Below are 21,953 nucleotides of genomic sequence, written 5' to 3'. Positions count from 1 at the left end.
TAAGAGAGACGGTAAAGAGATTTACGAAAACATACAACAACGCCCAATGCCAGTCTGCTTACTAAATTTCTAAAACTAATTTTTCATTAAACTATTACTTATTCAATATGTAATGGATCTATTGGGCTTCCCTGGTGGCTCAGTGGTAAAGAATCTGCCTGCCAGTGCAGGAGATGCAGGTTCAATCTCTGGGTCCTGAAGATCCCCTAGAGAAGGAAATGGCAATCTACTCCAGTACTTTTGCCTTGGAAATCCTATGGACAGAGGAGCCTGGTGGGCTACTGTCCATGAGGTCGCAAAAGACTCAGACATGGCTTAATGACTAAACAACAATAACAAAGAGATCACTTACTGTTTTCCATGAAGTAAATATATTTTTTATTCTTCTCATTTTTAATTTCAAATTCAGTAAATCAACTGATACAACCCACATAAAAAAATTTCTTTGGGTTTCTGAAACCAGAGTTTGAATACGTTCATATCATTTCATGTTTTTAATATTCTTATAGTTCTTTGCAAAAATGTGATCTTTTTGTCCATACATATATACACATTCAGTAAATATTTACTAGGTACTTACTGTGTACCTGGCATTGTTCTAAACTCTACACAATACAGATTCTTTTCTCACAAATTTATACTCTACAGGAGGAGGCAGATAATTTAAAAGTAAGTAGATATACAAGTATGTCAGATAATGATAAATTCTATGGGAAAAGTAAAGCAGGAGTTGAGTTTTAATAAAAATCAAAACAGGAGTTATAAATTCAGTGGTCAGGAAATGTTTACTACTTAGGATAGCACTAGTTGCTATAACAGATAAATCCTAAAATCTCAGTGGCTTAACACAAGAGAAGGTTTATTTGTTGTACATTTAGAGTTCAGTTGATGACAGGGTGTCCTGGAATATGTACTCCTCTGAGTTATTCAGGTGCTCAGGCTTAAATCACCATCTTCAGCAGGTGCTTGCAGGGTCCCCTTGGTTATAGACATTCAATCACTAGATAGTATAAGAGGGGAGGGTAGAAAATGATGGACTAGGTTTGGAACCAGCATATATCAGACCCTAAAGCTGAAACTCCAATACTTTGACCACCTGATACGAAGAACTGACCCATTGGAAAAGACCCTGATGTTGGGAAAGATTGAAGGTGGGAGGAGAAGGGGAGGACAGAGGATGAGATGGTTGGATGGCATCACCAACTCAATGGACATGAGTTGAGTGGGCTTGAAGAGTTGGTGATGGAAAGGGAAGCCTGGCTTGCTGCAGTCCATGGAGTCGCAAAGAGTCCGACACAACTGAGCAACTGAACTGATATCACACCCACCCAGATTCCACTGACCATTACTCAGTATGTAATCTCGGGACTCCATTGTAATAGGAGCAGGAATTTCTAGAGGACAGCGAGGTGCCTCTGCCACTGAAGGCCTTCTGAGAATGTGACTTTCAGGTAAAGTTCCTAAGGAGGGTCGGAAGCAAATCTTGCCAACATCTGTGTAGAGAATATAATAAGCACAATAAACAGCCAGTGTATTTAGACTCTAGGGGGTTCCAGGGCCTATATTAGAAGGCCATTGAATCAGTCCAACTAAGAAATACTGGTGGCTTGTACCAATAGGTAGCATTGGAGATGGTGAGAAGAGCTAGTTGTTCTAGCTATATTTTAATGATAGAGCTGATGGAATTTGCTGTAGGATTAGAGTTGAGATAAAGGAATCACTCTTCTACTCTTTTTGGCCTGATCATCTAGAAGAATGGAGAATCATTTACTGAAATGAAGTATTGTCAGAAGACATTTATTAATAAAACTCGTTTTATTTTTGATTAGCCAGCTACTTTTTTAGTAGAATCACATCTTTTTAATCATCCTTTATTTAATAGAGTTTCCTTTGAAGCCTTATTTTCTTTTTGGCCATTTTCTAGTAGAATTATGTTTTAAAATATTTAATATTTTAGATATAAACTTTAACATTAAAAAATTTTAAATCTAAATGTTTGTAAATTTTACTCTGCCTTTCTCTGACTCACACAATTTTTATTTTAAGGTACTAGAGAAGGACAGACTCGTCTAATCAGAGATGGAGAGAAAGTTGAAGCCTACCAGTGGAGTATTAATGAAAGGAGGTGGATAAAAATTGGTGATGTTGTTGGCTCCTCTGGTGCTAGTCAGCAAACGTCTGGAAAAGTTTTATATGAAGGGAAAGTATGTCAACTTCTGCTTTCTAATTACTATTATCTTAAAGCATTTGACAAATTAATGGTTTTTTTTCCCTTTCCCCATGCTAATAAAATTTTCTTTGGTATTTTGACATTTAAAAATACATTTCAGTGGGGAGATTCTCAGTCTTTGAGTAGTTTTTTTTTTGTTTGTTTGTTTTTAAGTATCTTTGCATGCAGAGAGAGCTCCTCTTGTGATGGATGCACTGGCCATGATTTGCCTTTTGGTAGTTAGATGCATAAGCTATTCCCGACCGTTTTGGGTTTGGCACTTCTATGCTACCCTTCCTCTCATGCTTCATGCCTAGCTGCATTTAACTTGACAGGCCATGAGGGACCCTGCAAGGCTGTGCTTATAATGCCGGCATGTGTTTTATGAACATGTTTGCAACAGCTAATACTTTTGGCCTTGAGATCAGCTAATTGCCAACCAATCTTTGGTTTTATAGTTAATGTGTTGTCATAATCCATCCCCTAAGTCTACCCCAGAGAACTACCATTCTTACAGCACATGCAGATGGTTGCTGTTAATCATTATCTGCCTAGTAGAAGTTTTAACATTGTGCTTTGGAGAAAGTTTAACACTATCATTATTAAAATAACTCTGTGTTATATATACCTTTAATATATATGAACAGACAGTAATCATTTATCTCCTTTTTATATTCCCATTTAAGGAATTTGATTATGTTTTCTCAATTGATGTCAATGAAGGTGGACCATCATATAAATTACCATATAATATCACTGATGATCCCTGGTTAGCTGCATACAACTTCTTACAGAAGAATGATTTGAATCCTATGTTTTTGGATCAGGTGGCTAAATTTATTATTGATAACACAAAAGGTCAAATGTTGGGACTCGGAAACACCAGTTTTTCAGATCCTTTTACAGGTAAGTTAGGGTTTGTATTAAGTCTTATATATTAATACTCCCATCAGAGTTGATTATCTTGTGTGTGTGTGTGTGTGTGTGTATTTAAACACCTATTATGATTAACTATTTAAATAAAAAAATTAAAAATAAGATCTACAGCAGATTTATATTTTTGAGCTTCAAATTATATAGTAATTTTGTATTTATAGAAATAATTGTAAATTGTTCTCTTTCAAAAATACAGCCACACTGTAAACTAAATAAAATTAAGAAACTAATTCAGCCATTTGAAATGCAAAGAAACTTGTAAGTTTCTTCATGTTACTGTTTCATGTTATTTTGGTGAAATTTATTAAATAGAAATTCTGTTTCACATGGGGCTAAACTGGTTAGTTATGCATCAAGTCTAGAACTGAACTGTGGGTAATTTTAGTTCATGTGTTATTTGTATTTGTCATGTTCATTTTAAGTCACTTGTTTATTACATAGTATACAGTGTTTAAAGTGTTATAAATGGGATTAGGTTTTCATGCCAGGAGTATTATAACCCCAGTAGTATTAGTCTTGAGTCCTTGAGTGGAGTTTAATTCTAGAAGTGTTAGCCTGAGTTCTAGGTCCCGGAAACCAAGGCTATGGTATGGGAGGAAATACAGTTCTCCCTCTTTTCTTAAATACAGGGCCAGCTCTAAATAAAATTTTGAAATTGACATTTTATTATTAAATGGGTTCCTGTCATTTCTGACCCCATCTTTCATGTGCTAGTGTTCTTCCTTTTTACAAGCATTGCACATTCTGTTCTTGTCTCAGATCTTTTTTTTTTTTCCTTCTTCCCTCACAGACACTCCTAAATCATCTTCTCTCCTTCTAGTTCAAAATTCTATTGTTCATTCACATCATAGAGCTAATCTCAGCTGCATGTTGATTTAAACAGAGGTATCAGACTGAATCACTACAGAACTATAAATAATGGAACCCTCGCAGATAGACTTGACAGAAAAAGGGAAAACAAAGCTTATATCTGGATATTTCTGGTTGGACTATCAGCCTACAGTACAAAAGAGTACTGTATTGTATAAGCTGTCTTGTGGGATAGATAGAGGACAGATGTTAAAGCAGCTGTCTGTATCTGGAAATCTAACAGTCTCCCCTTTTTTACTCTTCCGAAACCCTTACCAGCATCCTCAGATACATCTTTGGTAGATGCCTCCAATTATTTCCTTAGAGATACTAACAAAGCCTACTCACACACACCACACATTTGTAAAGAAATAAATGGGAAATCTGTTTCCTTTGTAGCACTCATCCCCTTTGTAATTTTCTTCTCCAGTAGGTTGTAAGCTTCAGTGGATACAAGCAATCTTGTTCCCTGCTGGATCTCCACACTGAATGTACTATTTGACACATGAGCTAATGAACCTGGAGGTTCTCTAAAAGATTAACATTTACTGCCTGTGGTTTTGATAGCAACAACAGCAGGAATTCTAGTGAATTTGTATAGGAACAGAAACTGATTGTGTGGTATATTATTTAGGTCAGAGACCAACTGCAATTTATCTTTTTATATTTGAATTCCTAGTCATTTTACTACTTAAGTGCAGAAACTAAGATATAATAAAAAGTATTAAAGTTAACAAAAACAAAACTTAGAGAATCGCTGAAATTTTAGTTTTTTACTAACCAACTGTAAGACTTCTGATGATAACCCCTCTTAAGATAACTCCTCTTATTCTGTCTTTTGTTGCCTTGCTCTTTTTTCTCCACACTTGGAGTCTTCTGATGTAAGCAGTGTGCTATTTATGAAAGTCAGAATTTTGACGTGCTTCAGATTTTCCTTTGTTTACATGCACAGGTGGCGGTCGGTACGTTCCAGGCTCTTCATCAGGATCTTCTAACACCCTTCCTGCAGCGGATCCTTTTACAGGTGGGAAACAGTTTTGAGCAATATGTCTTTCTTCCTAAAATGTGTAATATTTTGCATTCTGTAGCTTAACATTTTGAAGATATTATCCAATAAGTGGTAATTCCCTTATCGGTATTTCCAATTTTTATGAATCTCCTTTTTAACTTCCTTTTTTTCTTTTTCCTTGAGTACTTTTCTAGCTTTCCCTCCTGACTTTTAAAAACATATTATTAAAATTCATCATTTACTCCAGTGGTCCTTCCTAAAAGGAGAGTAGCGTCATTAAAAGCCTAGATTTTAGAGTCAGACAGACCTTGGTTCAAAATCTGGCTCTACCACTTGTGAGAAGTTGGCAAGTTACTTAACCTATCTGAGCCTATTTTTTTTATCTGTGAAATTAGATAATAGGGGAATCCACCACCCAAGACACAGCATGAGTGCTGTCACTGGCGAGATGCTACTGATCATGAGCAAAGAAGGAGCCATGTGAGTCCTGGATGTTGGATGGAGCAGTGCAGTCAAGAAGTTTGGCCAGGCACATTTTGCCTTTAGCATGGAAGGAGACAGTCCACCCCGCTACCCAGGATTAGTCTTCCTAATCTAAGTTATTAATGGCCTTCATGAAGCCCTGGAAGTGTTGGTGTAGCTCTTCAAAGTGACTTTATTTACCAAAGGTATGCATGCCTCAGCATCAACACTACTGGAAAAAAATTGGACTTTAATGCAACTGAAGAAATCTCTGTTTTCAGAATAGCATTTGATGTATTTTATGATGCTGTTGTTGGATCTTCAGCCAGAGTTCCTGGACAATGTACCAAATTTGGGAAGAGATTCATAGCATTTATGGTATCTATTGGTCCTGCAGACTTAGTACTGTGAGCTCTAAAAGTGATACCGTATGGTCCTATCTAAACCATAGAAGGGACCAACATGCAACCTTGGGTCATATCCTGAAGCTGTGAACTGCTCTCAGTAGGCTTCCCTTCTCCTGAGAATGCATTGGTGGCCTAGATGCAAATAGCTCCACCCTGTGCAGTGTACCAGTGTACTACAGAAACCAACTATCAAGCTAAATGTTGTGATAGCATGATGGCTATTAAGGAAGTCTTTGGTGACCCTGAAAAGGTAGTAAAGATCTGAAGAGTAGATCAGATGATCACTTTCTCTGTCGGCATACTCGGGCACAGTGATGCCCTGAAACTTAGAACAACAGAGTTCCTGAATCTCATTAGCACCTCTTTTTGGAACAAAAAGACTATTATACCAAGCTTCAAACAGTACCAACAAAGTCAAGAGAACAACTGGGGCCATCGTAACCGAAGCATGTCTCACTGTTGCACAATATCAATAACTCAGAAGATTCACTGATTATGGAGATATGCAAGATAGCATACTAAAAGTCCAGGAAAATTCTAAAGTAATAGGTTAACTGAACCACAGTTATCAAAAGATAGATAACAATATTTCCATATTGAGATGTTATAAAAAATCCTGTAGTACATACAAAGTGTTTAGCAAAATGCCTGGAATATATTAATAATATTTAAACCCTCAATATATGTTAGCTCTTATTATTGTTGATATTGTCCCTCCAGTTTTACCAGTAGCCTTGGGGTCAGAAGATTTCTGCATCTTACTTACAACTTAAGGTCAATCTTAATTCTTTTTTTTCTCCTTATTTATGGGATGCTTGTTTAAGTTAGTTATTGCAAGGTCCCACCCACAAAAATTCTGATACACTACATTGGTGAGGAGGTTAAAAATACTTATTGTAGTCTGACCCCTTAGCCAGGAATTCTGATTAAGTGGTCTTTTTGTTTGTTTGTTTATTTTTGACTGTGCTGGGTCTTCATTACTGTCCATCAGCTTTTTCTAATTGCAGGGCTGTGGGGGCTCCTCTCTAGTTGCTGTGCGCAGGCTTCTCATTGCAGTGGCTTCTCCTGTTGCAGATCACGCTGGGCTCTAGGGTGTGTGGGGCTCCAGTGATTGTGGCACATGGGCTCGTAGTTGCAGCAGCTCTCAGGCTCTAGAAGACAGACCCAGTAGTTGTGGCACATGGGCTTAGTTGCTCCATGGCATCTTCCTGGACCAGGGATCAAATCGATATCCCCTCCCTTGCAGGATGAATTCTTAACCACTGGACCACCAGGGAAGATCCTGATTAAGTGGTCTTGGATGTGGTTTGCTGTTTAGGTAGTTTTAAAAGCTCCCCATTGGTTTTTAAAATGAAGCTAATTTGGAGTACCACTAAGCATTTATGGGCAGGCCCTGGGAATCTGCATATTGAACCAGTGACTCTCATTCAGATTGGTCTGAAAACCACATTTGGCACACTGTAGGACTACATTCTGCCTCATAATGCCTTGGGCAAATTATTCAGCCTTCCTTTTCTAAATTTTTATGAATAACAATGATGCCTAATTAATATTTAAATGAATTCCTGCATATAAGATACTTAGCTTGCTAGCCAGCATATCGTGAAAACTCAGCAAATCCACTTATTCTGTGTTCTTCATTATTTTAATGAATCCCATTCACCTTTGTAGCTTTGTTTGCTTTTTCTGTTTCTGTTGCACTGGTTATACCAACTCCTGAACGTTAAAATCAGAGGGGCTAGAATAATAAGTAGCTCATCTTCTTCCCACAAAAGCTAATTTGTGGGAAGTCCTAAAAAAGGACTCTGAACATCTCCAAATTCTGCTGATTCTCTATACTTGTTTTTCCTGTTTCTTTCTTTCCATTGTCAGTAAAGCAGCTGCAAGTATTCTCAAATGTGAGACTGGGCTATTATCATAGTATCTCTGACTCTTACCTAGTTTCTTTTCCATTTGTCTTATATGCCAGCTAATCCTGTGTCTATATTTCAATAGAATAGTGTCCACCTTTCATAGTGGAAACTTGTGACTTTCTCTCCAGTCTAATAGCCTTTGTAATTCATTAAACTTCTATAATTATAGTATATAAGGCATGTAATTACTTGAGGATAACTTCCCTGGCTAAGTTTATTGGAATCTAGCTACATGCCTGACACTATTCTAAGCATTTTGCTGTATTAAATTTACTACCCATTTATTAAGCCCATTTATTAAGATGTCATTCTGAAAGTGTAACTAATAATGAAAATAAGTCATTCTGTGTAAAGAAGGAGCAGTTTGAACTTTAGTATAATTTGCCATTACCCTGTGCTTACTATGAGTATTATTGCATTTTAGGTGGTGGTCGGTATGTACCAGGCTCTGCAAGTATGGGAACTACCATGGCTGGAGTTGATCCATTTACAGGTACACACTTTTCACTTCCTTTTCTTGTTTTTAGATTTTTAAAATTCATTAGAACTTTTATGTAATAAAAGTTTAAGAAAATTGGTATCTTTTTCTTGCTGGAAAACATTTTATACAGTAAATCAAGACCAAACTTTTGACCTGACTTTTTGAGTGTTCTCAGAATTGTGTCATTACTGCATGCTGGAATCATCTGGGTAGCTTAGACAAAGTCCTTCAGCCTCATCCTCAGTGATGCTCGCTTGATCTAACGTTGCTCTGGGTTGAGGTCTTAGCAAGGATAGTTTTATAATTTTCTCATATGCAACCAGGATGGAAAAGTGCTGTTCTGTGTTAAGGCTGGTTTCCTCACTATCCTTACAAAGTCTTAGTTTGTTCCCATGTCTTACCCTTCATTCTTACATAATGTGTTTAGAATGTTATTTACTATATTACACATTGAGAGGACTCAGAAAAGAATTTGCTTTTACCATTTAGGCCTGGAATATTTGGCTTTCCCTGGAGCAAGTTTTTTTTTTTTTTTATTCTTAGTATCTAGCATAGACCCCAACGAATCTTACTTGTTCATCATTGTTGAATACATGCAGGCATGCTTTTTCCCTCTGTATTGGCTGCCAGTAAAATCCAGAACTGAGTTTATGGTTCACCTCTTGAAAGTTTGAGAGATCTCTTGGCATATATATTTCCCTATGTATTATTTTTTAAAATTTATTTTATTGAAGTATAGTTGATTTACAGTGTTGTATAACTTCTGCTGTATAGCAAAGTGATTCAGTTATATATCAATTTATGTTCTTTTTCATATTCTATCACCCTAGTGGAATTATTGAATATAATTCTTTTGTATTGAATACAGTTCCCTGTGCTATTCATTCAGTAGGACCTTGTTTATTCATTCTGTATCATTCTCTACCTGTTTATTATTTTATATGAGAAATATAGAGAATATATGTGACATGTTATTAAGCATAATACAAAATTCATAAACCCACCACTCTACTTGAGAACTAAGTTGGAATATGATTTTGTAAGCTATTTTTTCATTGCAAAAGTAACATTGGCTGGCAGTATTGAAGTTTAACTTAGTGATTAATTAAGATTAAGGACTCTGGAGTGAGAATGCTTTGATTGAAGTCTCAGTTCCACTACTTTTTATGTGTTTTACCTTAAGCAAGTCATTTTGTTTCTGTGCCTGTCTTTTTCTCATTTGCAAAATTATATCTACTTTCTAGAGTTAAGAGTTTAAAATTACAAAATTTATATAAATAATTTTCTACAGAATAAATGCTTAGTAAAGTTAGTTGTACCCGTTATACTACAAAAGAGTCTTAAAGTTCACAATATTTCCTCCCATTTTTCAGAAATTAAAGTCTTTTAACAGTTTTTATATGCTGAATAAAGGTGCTGAACCTTTACCTAAGCCATTGTCATCTCTCACCTAGACTAATGAAATACTGGCCCCTGAATTGGTCTCACAGTGGTCCTCTGTTTATGCCCCTCCCATGATTAAAGCACTGTAATAGCTCCCCATTGACTGTTTTCTCTTGCCTTGCATCACATTCCTTTCTGCCTCTTTTCTGCCATACTGACCTGCTTCAGTGTCTTGAGCGTGGCATGCTGTTTTCTACCTCAAGAGTTTGGTACATGTTGTTCTCCTTTGGAATATTTGTACCTTTTGCATTGCTATTTAGAGCACTAATTGTTGTTTGGCTTTTCCCCTCCTTTTTCTTTTTATTTAATTTTCCTATATAGTATTTCCTAAATAGTATTTCTTTGGACGAGGGGTATCTCCTCACCGCCTCCCTTCCTGACCTTCAACGTGGGATAGCTTCTCTAGGCGCTCTTGCACCTGCTCAGCCACCACTCCTTGGAGGTGGGGTTAGTCCTCCCGGCTGCCGCCCCTGGCCTCAGGCGTGGGGGCGTTGGGTAGCTCCTCCTGGCCACTGCAAAAAGCGAAATGGCTGTCTGGGGAGGCCGTACAAATAGCTATGGAAAGAAGAGAAGCAAAAAGCAAAGGAGAAAAGGAAAGATATAAGCATCTGAATGCAGAGTTCCAAAGAATGGCAAGAAGAGATAAGAAAGCCTTCCTCAGCGATCAATGCAAAGAAATAGAGGAAAACAACAGAATGGGAAAGACTAGAGATCTCTTCAAGAAAATTAGAGATACCAAGGGAACATTTCATGCAAAGATGGGCTCAATAAAGGACAGAAATGGTGTGGACCTAACAGAAGCAGAAGATATTAAGAAGAGATGGCAAGAATACACAGAAGAACTGTACAAAAAAGATCTTCACGACCCAGATAATCACGATGGTGTGATCACTGACCTAGAGCCAGACATCCTGGAATGTGAAGTTAAGTGGGCCTTAGAAAGCATCACTACGAACAAAGCTAGTGGAGGTGATGGAATTCCAGTTGAGCTATTCCAAATCCTGAAAGATGATGCTGTGAAAGTGCTGCACTCAGTATGCCAGCAAATTTGGAAAACTCATCAGTGGCCACAGGACTGGAAAAGGTCAGTTTTCATTCCAATCCCAAAGAAAGGCAATGCCAAAGAATGCTCAAACTACCGTACAATTGCACTCATCTCACACGCTGGTAAAGTAATGCTCAAAATTCTGCAAGCCAGGCTTCAGCAATATGTGAACCGTGAACTTCCTGATGTTCAAGCTGGTTTTAGAAAAGGCAGAGGAACCAGAGATCAAATTGCCAATATCTGTTGGATCATGGAAATAGCAAGAGAGTTCCAGAAAAACCTCTTTCTGCTTTATTGACTATACCAAAGCCTTTGACTGTGTGGATCACAATAAACTGTGGACAATTCTGAAAGAGATGGGAATCCCAGACCACCTGATCTGCCTCTTGAGAAATCTGTATGCAGGTAAGGAAGCAACGGTTAGAACTGGACATGGAACAACAGACTGATTCCAAATAGGAAAAGGAATACATCAAGGTTGTATATTGTCACCCTGCTTATTTAACTTATATACAGAGTACATCATGAGAAACGCTGGACTGGAAGAAACACAAGCTGGAATCAAGATTGCTGGGAGAAATATCAATCACCTCAGATATGCAGGTGACACCCTTATGGCAGAAAGTGAAGAGGAACTAAAAAGCCTCTTGATGAAAGTGAAAGTGGAGAGTGAAAAAGTTGGCTTAAAGCTCAACATTCACATCACTTCATGGCAAATAGATGGGGAAACAGTGGAAACAGTGTCAGACTTTATTTTTTGGGGCTCCAAAATCAGTGCAGATGGTGACTGCAGCCATGAAATTAAAAGACGCTTACTCCTTGGAAGGAAAGTTATGACCAATCTAGATAGCATATTCAAAAGCAGAGACATTACTTTGCCAACAAAGGTCTGTCTAGTCAAGGCTATGGTTTTTCCTGTGGTCATGTATGGATGTGAAGAAGGTTGAGCGCCGGAGAATTGATGCTTTTGAACTGTGGTGTTGGAGAAGACTCTTGAGAGTCCCTTGGACTGCAAGGAGATCCAACCAGTCCATTCTGAAGGAGATCAGCCCTGGGATTTCTTTAGAGGGAATGATGCTGAAGCAGAAACTCCAGTACTTTGGCCACCTCATGCGAAGAGCTGACTCATTGGAAAAGACTCTGATGCTGGGAGGGATTGGGGGCAGGAGGAGAAGGGGATGACAGAGGATGAGATGGCTGGATGGCATCACTGACTCGATGGACATGAGTCTGAGTGAACTCCGGGAATTTGTGATGGACAGGGAGGCCTGGCGTGCTGCGATACATGGGATCGCAAAGAGTAGGACACGACTGAGGGACTGAACTGAACTGAAATAGTATTTCCTAAATGACCTTAGTGAAACTTCCTGGGCACACATATATGCCTCTTGCTAGATTCTCTACTCTGTCATAGGTTCTCAATGCATCCTGTACTTTTCCTCCAGAGAACTTTTCATTGTACTCAATTGTTTGGATGATATTTGATTTGCAATTTCCTTACCACATCTAGTGGAGAAGGCAATGGCACCCCACTCCAATACTCTTGCCTGGAAAATCCCATGGACGGAGGAGCCTAGTAGGCTGCAGTACGTGGGGTCACTAAGAGTTGGACACGACTGAGCGACTTCACTTTCACTTTTCACTCCCATGCATTGGAGAAGGAAATGGCAACCTACTCCAGTGTTCTTGCCTGGAGAATCCCAGGGACGGGGAGCTTGGTAGGCTGCCATCTGTGGTGTCACACAGAGTCGGACACGACTGAAGTGACTTAGCAGCAGCAGCAGCAACCACAACGAGACTCTTAACAACCAGGAGTACAAGCAGTGTCTTTGATCATGTCAGTAAATATTTTATCTTTGGAAGCAATTAGAATTAATTTTGTGCACTTAACTCATTCTTCATTTATCTACCTTCCCCCGTTCTACTTCTAATACACTCAGAAGATCAAAATGTTTTATTCACATTTTTGCACAATACCTTAATTTTGCATCAGAACAAAAACGTTGTATAAATTAAGATTTGGAATGAAAGTAAGACATAAATTAGATTTAAATTATATTTTAGTTGAATTAGCTTCATTTAACTTTATTTACTGAGTTTTCATCTGGTGGCTATGTTTTGTTTATCATCAGATACAGAGTTAGTGTTACTATAATGGATATTTAAGAAGTAAATACATATTCCCTTCAGGAACTTACAACTGGGAGGGATTTATGAAAATGATTAGAGAAAATGACAGTGCCTACTACATCATTTGGAATGAGAAGAGAGAGAGCAGTATGCCTAGAGAAGGAGGAACTGGACAGTTTCATAATTGTTCTGTATTCTTTGATCTTTTAAAAACTTCTAATTTAGATTGAATCTTAAAAATATGAGAGAAGTAGAAAATATGAAATGGAAAGGCTTTGTTTTTCGTTTAAGCTCCCTTTCCCAAAACTAAAATTTATTATATGAACAAATATATGTAGTATATAAAATCTTAGAGATTTGTTTTCTTTCTGTTTTTTTTTTCTGAAGTTGGTTGTTATTTTATTGCATGCACTGAATAGTTATATATCATAATTTTGATGACAAAAGTCAGAAAAATCTTTTTTTTGGCCACTCTGAATGATTTTCACCTTCTATTCTGTAAACAGGAAACAGTGCCTACCAATCAGCTGCATCTAAGACAGTGAATATTTATTTTCCTAAAAAAGAGGCTGTCACTTTTGACCAAGCAAACCCTACACAAATATTAGGTAAGTTTATTTTTTAAATTTATTTATTTTTAATTGGAAGATAACTGCTTTACAATATTGTGTTGGTTTCTGCCATACATCCACATGAATCAGCCATAGGCATACATATGACCCCTCCCTCTTGAACCTCCTTCCCACCTTCCTCCCCATCCCACCCCTCTAGGCTGTCACAGAGACCCAGGTTTGAGCTCACTGCATCATACAGCAAATTCCCAGCGGCCATCTGTTTCCCGTATCATAATGTGTATGTTTCAACGCTACTCTCTCTATTCATCCTCCCCTCTTCTTCCCCCACTGTGTCTCCATTGCTGCCCTGCAAGTGGGTCCATTAGTACCATCTCTCTAGATTCCATATATATGCATTCATATACCCTGATAGCTCAGTTGGCAAAGAATCTGCCTGCAATGCAGGAGACCCCCGTTCAATTCCTGGGTCAGAAAGATCCTTTGGGGAAGGAAGGCATAGGCTACCCACTCCAGAAATCTAAAGAGTTTGCCTGCAATGAGGCAGACCTGGGTTCAGTTGGGTTGTGAAGATCCCCTGGAGAAGGGAAAGGCTACCCACTCCAGTATTCTGGCCTGGAAAATTCCATGGGCTGTATAGTCCATGGGGTTGCAAAGAGTCAGACAGGACTGAGTGACTTTCACACAACATTTAGGTAAGTGTGTTTTAATTAAATACTTTTCTTACATATCCACAGATTCTGAGATGCTCTCTCAAGGCTGTTTCTCTCCTAAGCATATGCTGGGAACCAGGTGCTTACATGATAGAGATTTGTATTTTGGTATTACACAACTGAGTCAACTAAAGATATACAATCTGATAATGGACATTAACACTTTATAAGAAACCTTACACAAATCTAAGTAAATACTTTTTAATGACTTTACTGAGAAAAAATATTAAAGGGGAAAATATCAATCCTATCCCCTAAATTCTTACTGTTTTCAGAAAAAAATAATGAAAACAAATCAGCAAAGCATTTAAAAAACAAAGATCTTGTCTGTAAATCTGAAACTGCTCAGTTGGTTTTGATTACTTTTTCTGTTAATTTATTTTCCTCCAAACAAAATGACTAAGTTTTTCTTTTTCTTTGCTTTTGACTAAGAGTATTACTAACTCTGTTTGCCACAAAGATTATGGTAAAAGTCTATTGAGATAACATACATATCTGAATATATGACAGTGGTGTTACTGTTCTGGGGGGCTTTTGTTTTGCTTTGTTTTATTTTTTGTCATTATTTTTCATAACATCTTTATAAAAATCATAGGTCTTAATTCCTTTTTTTTTTCAACAATAAAGAAGTGCATACACACTTTTAGGCAACTTGTCATTTTTAAACTCTTGTAGAGATCTAAAAGACCTCTTACTTTTTGCATTCCCTAAATAAGATTTGTTTTAGTACTCTGTTAAACAGCTTTTAATGCCAAAGAATAATGAAACAGATCCAAGTTTCCAGTTACAAATGGTAAAAATTTTGAAATTTTAACTTGTTTATTCTTTGAGATAAAGATTTTTGACAAAATAATGTCAGATGACTCAAAGTAACATTAATGATGACAAGGATGCTGATATTGAAGTTGCATGTGAAGAGTTTGAAAGACATTGTTTCATGAAATGTGAATATGGTGGGAAAGGCAACATTTCCATTAAATGTGTTTAAATAATTTGATGTCAAATGTACAGATGGAGCTCAGTCAGTGAATTAAATATAAATACACATTTAGCTTTTGACTGGGCTTCTCAGGTGGTGCCAGTGGTAAAGAACTCTCCTGCCAATGCAGGAGATGCAGGAGACACGGGTTCAATTCCTGGGTTGGGAACATCTCTGGAGGAGGGCATGGCAATCCACTCCAGGTTTCTTGCCTGGAGAATCCCATGAACAGAGGAGTCTGGCAGGCTACTATCTGTAGTGTCGCAAAGAGTCAGACACAACTGAAGCAGCTTAGCATGCATGCAAACAGCCTTTTGACTATATCATTGGCGTCATAGAAGTTGATGTAAGTTGGCTAAAAGTTATAAATTTTCTCAGTGAGAAAGTAGGGGATTGACTTGTATGTGCTATCTAATACTGCTCTGAAAAGCATTTAAAATGATAACAAATACAGTATACCTAAAAACTTACTCAAAAAGCTTCGAAGATCTTAGAGGATAACAAATTATCACAGTAACCTTTCTTTTTGTATACTGTACTTAGCTTAAAAATACTCACAGGCCTTATTTTATGGTCTTTGATAATTGCTGTGAAAAATCTTATCTCCCCCATGGTGTGTGGTAGCATATTCTTATTGAAAACGTTGGCATTTATGTATATTATATGTGGCTAATTACAGTTAGAGAATACTGATGGTTTGGATTTGGTTCTAGGTAAACTAAAGGAACTTAATGGAACTGCATCTGAAGAGAAGAAGTTAACTGAAGATGACTTGGTACTTCTTGAAAAGATACTGTCTCTAATATGTAATAATTCTTCAGAAAAACCCACAGCCCAGCAACTTCAGATTTTATGGAAAGCTGTTAACTGGCCTGAAGGTACAAAAATTACTTCTAAAACTGTAACCAGGAAACAGAGAGTGTATCTTTTTATTCCTATCCATACTACTGGTGTTTTTAGATTAAATAAAAGTTAAGGTGGTAGTTGAAATTTGCATTGAGAAAAACTTCACAGGATTCACTGTACCACTTTAGTCCATAATCTTCTCTGGTCACATACCTTATGAGAATGTGAAGGTAGTGTGATGATCCCCATACATGGACCATTTTATACACTCTTCCAGAGCATTTGTGAATCCCCTGCCAGTCATCCATGAAACTCTTTGTGACCTGTTAACCATAGGCTACAAACATTTGCTCCAAGTATTTTTCCTCTTATTTAATTTACTTAATTCTTTTTTATTCCAGAAGTACCCTATTTCCTATTGTTTTTTCATGATTGATTTATTGGAGGAAAAAAATCATTTTTCTTGCAGAATTCCCCATGTTTTGAATTTGACTGATCACTTAATGTGTCCATCTGTCTCTTGTTTTTCATGTTAGACATAATTAGATTCTGGTTCAGTAGTTTTTATCAGGTGAATGTCCTTTATAAATGACGTTGCATACTACCTTTATATCACAGGGCCCATAATTTCTGCTGTCCTCACTTTCAGTGATAATAAGATTATTTGGAGCATTCGTTCTTGTTTAGTTGCTCAGTTGTGTCCTACTCTGCAACCCCATCGACTGCAGCAGGCTAGGTTTCCCTGTCCTTCACCAGGTCTCCCAGTTTGCTCAAAGTCAGGTCCATTGAGTCAGTGGTGCCATTCGGCCGTCTCATCCACTGTCTTCCCCTTCTCCTGCCTTCAGTATTTCCCAGCATCAGGGTCTTCTCCAGTGAGTCAGCTCTTCACATCAGGTGGCCAAAGTTTTGGAGCTTCAACTTGAGCATCAGCAACTTCCAGTGGTGGCTCAGCTGATAAAAGAATCCGCCTGCAATGTGGGAGACCTGGGTTCAATCCATGGGTTGGGAAGATCCCCTGGAGAAGGGAGTGAAGAGAATACTGCAGTACTCTGGCCTGGGGAGTTCCATGGGCTGTATAGTCCATGAGGTCGCAAAGAGTCAGACACAACTGAGTGACTTTCACTTTCCTTTAGGATTGACTGATTTGATCTCCTTACAGTCCAAAGGACTCTCAAAAGTCTTCTCCAACACCGTAGTTTTAAAGCATCAATTCTTCAACGCTCAGTATGCTCTCAACAGTATGAAAAGAGCTTTCATTCACTTGGTGTCTATCCAGTCCCTTAACTGTATATCTCTCCACCAACATATATAAACATCCTATTAGCATTTGTCAACTAGAATTCTTTTAAAAAGAACTTTCCCTCCTCAATTCTTTGGTCTTGTTTTAGGATTTTTTTAAAAGCGAGTTCCCAATCCTATTTTTTTCCACAACATTTATTGAATATTCATTGTATGTCAAGCTATCTTAATAACCCAGGAGAGTTACTATATTTTAAAACAGATGTGATCTTACAGCAATAATTACAGCCTCTATAAATATGAAAAATCAGTTAACACAAAATTTAGAAATTACACATTTGTAAAGCAGGCAAATGATTTTTAACATGTTTAATTTTTTAAAAATAAATTTTTCTTTTTCACAGATATTGTCTTTCCTGCCCTTGACATTCTTCGGCTGTCAATTAAACATCCCAGTGTGAATGAGAACTTCTGCAACGAAAAAGAAGGGACTCGGTTCAGCAGCCATCTCGTCAGTCTTCTGAACCCCAGAGGAAAGCCAGCAAACCAGCTGCTTGCTCTGAGGACTTTTTGCAATTGTTTTGTTGGCCAGGCAGGACAAAAGCTCATGATGTCCCAGAGGGAATCACTGTTGTCCCATGCAATAGAACTGAAATCAGGGAGCAATAAGAACATTCACATTGCTCTGGCTACGTTGACCCTGAACTATTCTGTGTGTTTTCATAAAGACCATAACATTGAAGGGAAAGCTCAGTGCTTGTCAGTAATTAGCACAGTCTTAGAAGTTGTACAAGACCTCGAAGCCACTTTTAGACTTCTTGTGGCTCTTGGGACACTTATCAGTGATGATTCCAATGCTGTACAATTAGCCAAGTCTTTAGGTGTTGATTCTCAAATAAAAAAGTATGCCTCAGTATCAGAGCCAGCTAAAGTAAGTGAATGCTGTAGACTTATCCTAAATTTACTGTAACAGTGGGTTAGGGGACTGAGATTTTAAATTGATGAGTGTTTTTTTCTTTCACATTTCACATGACTGATAACAGATGATGAAACAAATGCTGTGGATTAAGTAAAATTTCAGATCCTGTAAAGTGGGGTAGTGGGGAGAGGGGAAATAAAATTTTTGCACTGATGAACTGTGAAATTTTCCTGTGTAATGCGGGCAGGTTTTTAAGAGCTTTAGAGATAAATTAAGAATGAGCTATGACCACCAACAACACAACTACAGTGGCAGAATTCCCTTACATTAGCCACCTAGAAGAAAAGGGCTTTTATTTATGTAATCTGCTTTTGCTATTATACTTGTATACACCAGATTGTTATTTGTTGGTGGTTGTCTTTTATTTAATTTCCACTCTACTCATTTTCATTGCTTGATTCAACAGCACTGAATGATTTCAAAGTCTTGTTTTAGGACAAATGCTTTAGAATTAAAATTAAGTTTGTTACAAATTATTCCATATATTGAGATGTAAAATAATTTCTTCATTTAAGTCCTTTGTAAATAGAAAGTTTGTTTAATGGCTTATTTTTAGATGATTGAGAGCAAGTTACTAATTTGTTAGGTATTTGAAAGCAAATTTGTTAGGTATCAATTCAGTCATATGAAGCCCCAAATTGACTACAAGTTCATGACCCAGTTTCTTTTCCCCTTCACTATTTGGGATAACTTCATTATTCCAGTTTCAAAAATAATCTGATTGTTTATTTTTGGTTATTTCTATATATCAGAGGGAGTTTGGAATGTGTTGAATATTATCAGACAGTTGTGCAAGCAAGAGTACATCAAACTGTTATTTGCAAGTCCAGAGACTGTCATTGGAAATTAGTATTTTTGAGCCCCTAAACATGGTCCCAGTACTGTGTTGGGACCAGTACTTCGATATTTAATCCCCAAATCTCCTTAAGTGTAGGATAATGTTATCTCTGTTTTCAGAAGTAAAGATGGTAGGATGAATCATGATTGGAAAAAGGGAAAAGTACATACCGTTCTATACTTCCTAGAGAATGAGTGGGGGAGAGGAGCATATCACAAGTTTGTGAACATCCTTGCAACTAACAGCCAGCAGGAACCAATCCGTTAATTACTAATTTATTGTTTAAGAGGACTTCAATTTCTTGAGAGAAGTTTGACTATTCCTAATCTAAAATAATGAGCTTTATTGTCAACATTTATGGTATATAGAACCATGAATTTCCTGGCTTAATGCCACATTGTAGTCTAAGAAGAACAATTTTTCCTCAGATAAGGAAGGAAACCATTTTGATTATCTAGATTAATTCAAGGAAAAACTTCTGGAATATCAGAATGGGTAAAATGTAAATTGAAGGGACATATATTTTGCTAAGTATTAAATTGCCATTTTCTGGTGTGTACCCAGAGTTTAAATATTGTTTGCTGGTTCCGTTAGTAACCCATGCTTTGCTTTTTGCTTAATTGGGATTTAAGGGGTTAAGTCCAGGTTAAATGACATTAAGAGTATACATTAAGAGTATAACCTGGGTCAGCCTGGTTCGTTTACTATACAGTGCTTTGTTTTTAACATATCTTGTTTAACATGCAATTTTAAGTACAGTTTATCTGCAATATTTTGAAATACTAGGCACCTTTGTATAATTGTAGGATGTAGAGTTTTGGTTAAGAATAGATTACTAAATTACTTTTTCCCATGATTCCCTTATTTTTTTTCTAAACAGAAAAATACACATTCACACATCAAATAATAATTGCCTATAATTCCACTACCTGGAGAAAAACCATTCTTATTTAACATCTTGTGCCATATTAGTTGGTATGTAAACATGTTTTATTTTTTTAAAAAGGATTGTATGATACACATTGTTCAATAACCTGATTTTTTAACTTGACATTTAGTACACATATTTCCATCTTAATAAATATTATTTTATATCCATGTGCCCATTTCCTATTATCTAACATTGTTTCCAATTTCCAACTATTAAGCAATGCTATGACAATACAAAGTTCCTGCAAATTCCTTAGGATACATTGTATACTTGGATACAGTGGTGGGTGGGTCAAGACAGTGCACATTTTTTAAACTTTGATAAATGCTGTCAAATCACTTCCAGTGATAAAAGTCTTGTGGTTAATGTCCTTCATATTGCATTAGAAGTAGTTGCCTGCAAAAGATCTAAGTTATCTTTGCCTCTAGTTTATAACTATTACAGTGCCTCTAGCATTAGATTTTTTTTAATTTCATTTATTTATTTAGCTGCACTAGATCTTAGTTGTAGCATGCAGGATATTCTCACATTACCTTTTTTAAAAGAACATGTTAGGAAATTCCCTAACATTTGGTCCAGTGGTTAGGACTCCATGCTTCCACTGCAGGGGGACTGGGTTTGATCTAGGGGAACTAAGATTCCACATGCCGCATGGTGCAGCCAAAAAAATAAATAGGTATGTTATTATGACTTCACGACTAGCTGAATTTATAAACAATACAAAAAAATTTTTTATGTATCTTGTAATCTTAAATGATTGAAGAGGCATAGCTAAAAACATTCTTCACAAAGATAATTCTGAAGAAAAGACTGGGTTGTAGCTTCCTTCACAGTTATCACTGTATTATGGTTATCTTGTGAAAAAATGATAAACTGTATAGAGGATTGTGACATAATCATTCTTCTTAGAGATTTTAAGATAGAAATCATCCACCTGCACCTGAGAGTAGGAAATACGTTCAGTCATTTTTAAAATAATTTATAATTCTAATTTCTAATGCATTCTTCTATAGAAAACTATACACAGTATCTGTCTGGACGGCTACAACAAAAATACCATAGATGTGGTGACTTGTCACAGTTCTGGAGACTCAGTGGTCCAAGATAAAGGTGCTGACATACTTGGAGTTTGGCAAGACATCTTCCTGGCTCTTGGATGTTGTCTTCTTCCTGTGTCCTTGCATGGCTGAAGGAGGAGGGAGCTCTCTGAGACTCCTAATTCATGCATCCTCCACTTTCCAGATCAAATGACCTCCCAAAAGTGCCACCTCCAAACACCATCACATAGGGGATTGTTTCACTTATCTTGAGGGGGTGCATTCAGTCTATAACACATAGTGTAGTTGTCATTATAGATACAGTTTTGAACACTTTCACATTTTTTCCACGTGTTTCAATTTTTTAATGAAAAGTTGAAGTACAGTGAACACTCGGACTTGCCGACTGATTTCTGCAGTTAACGTTTTCCATATTTGCTTTTTCTCTTGATAATACTTTCTTTTGAAATCATTTTAAAAAATAAGTTACAAAGAACACTTATCAACTGAATACTTCATTAGGCTTCTTCTAAGAATAAAAACATTGCAAAGAATATTCTTATTAATACTACATGTTTAAAATTAATAATCTCATAATATCTAATATCTGGTGCATATTCAAATTTCCTCATTGTCCTAAGGATGTTTTTTAAATTTTTGTTCTAAAGGCTCTAATCTATTAATAAATAATCAAGGTTTATGTATTGTATTTAGTTATTTGGTTATATAGCTCTTTGGTCTCAGTCTACAATAGCATATCTCTTTTTTTTAAAGATTTATTTATTGTCTGTGGTGGGTCTTTGTTGCTGACACAGGCGAGCCGGGCCTACTTTCCAGTTGCAGTGTGAGGCCTTCTTGCAGAGCACAGGCTCCTAGATGTATGGGCTTCAGTAGTCGCAGCTCACGGGCTCATTAACTGCGGCTCATGGGCTTAG

General features: G+C 37.0%; 1 protein-coding gene across 2 annotated transcripts in view; it reads left to right on the top strand.

Annotated features, from left to right (window-relative positions):
• The window catches only part of PLAA (phospholipase A2-activating protein), a 42,170-nt gene extending 22,026 nt beyond the window's left edge, over positions 1–20,144 (top strand). Inside the window, exons 8-14 of one of the 2 annotated variants that reach the window (XM_010853324.1) lie at positions 2,047–2,204; positions 2,896–3,115; positions 4,947–5,018; positions 8,210–8,278; positions 13,391–13,492; positions 15,862–16,026; positions 17,638–20,144. In XM_010853324.1, coding sequence (XP_010851626.1) covers positions 2,047–2,204; positions 2,896–3,115; positions 4,947–5,018; positions 8,210–8,278; positions 13,391–13,492; positions 15,862–16,026; positions 17,638–18,203 — 1,352 coding nt within the window. In that variant the 3' untranslated portion in view covers positions 18,204–20,144. The remainder of the gene's footprint in view (positions 1–2,046; positions 2,205–2,895; positions 3,116–4,946; positions 5,019–8,209; positions 8,279–13,390; positions 13,493–15,861; positions 16,027–17,637) is intronic. The other variant, XM_010853325.1, reaches the window with a different exon arrangement.
• Positions 20,145–21,953: the final 1,809 nt, after the last annotated feature.

Source organism: Bison bison, unplaced genomic scaffold, assembly GCF_000754665.1.
Source record: "Bison bison bison isolate TAMUID 2011002044 unplaced genomic scaffold, Bison_UMD1.0 scf7180017864326, whole genome shotgun sequence".
In the NCBI taxonomy this organism is placed as follows: domain Eukaryota; kingdom Metazoa; phylum Chordata; class Mammalia; order Artiodactyla; family Bovidae; genus Bison; species Bison bison.
This window is presented reverse-complemented; position numbering and strand designations above follow the sequence as displayed.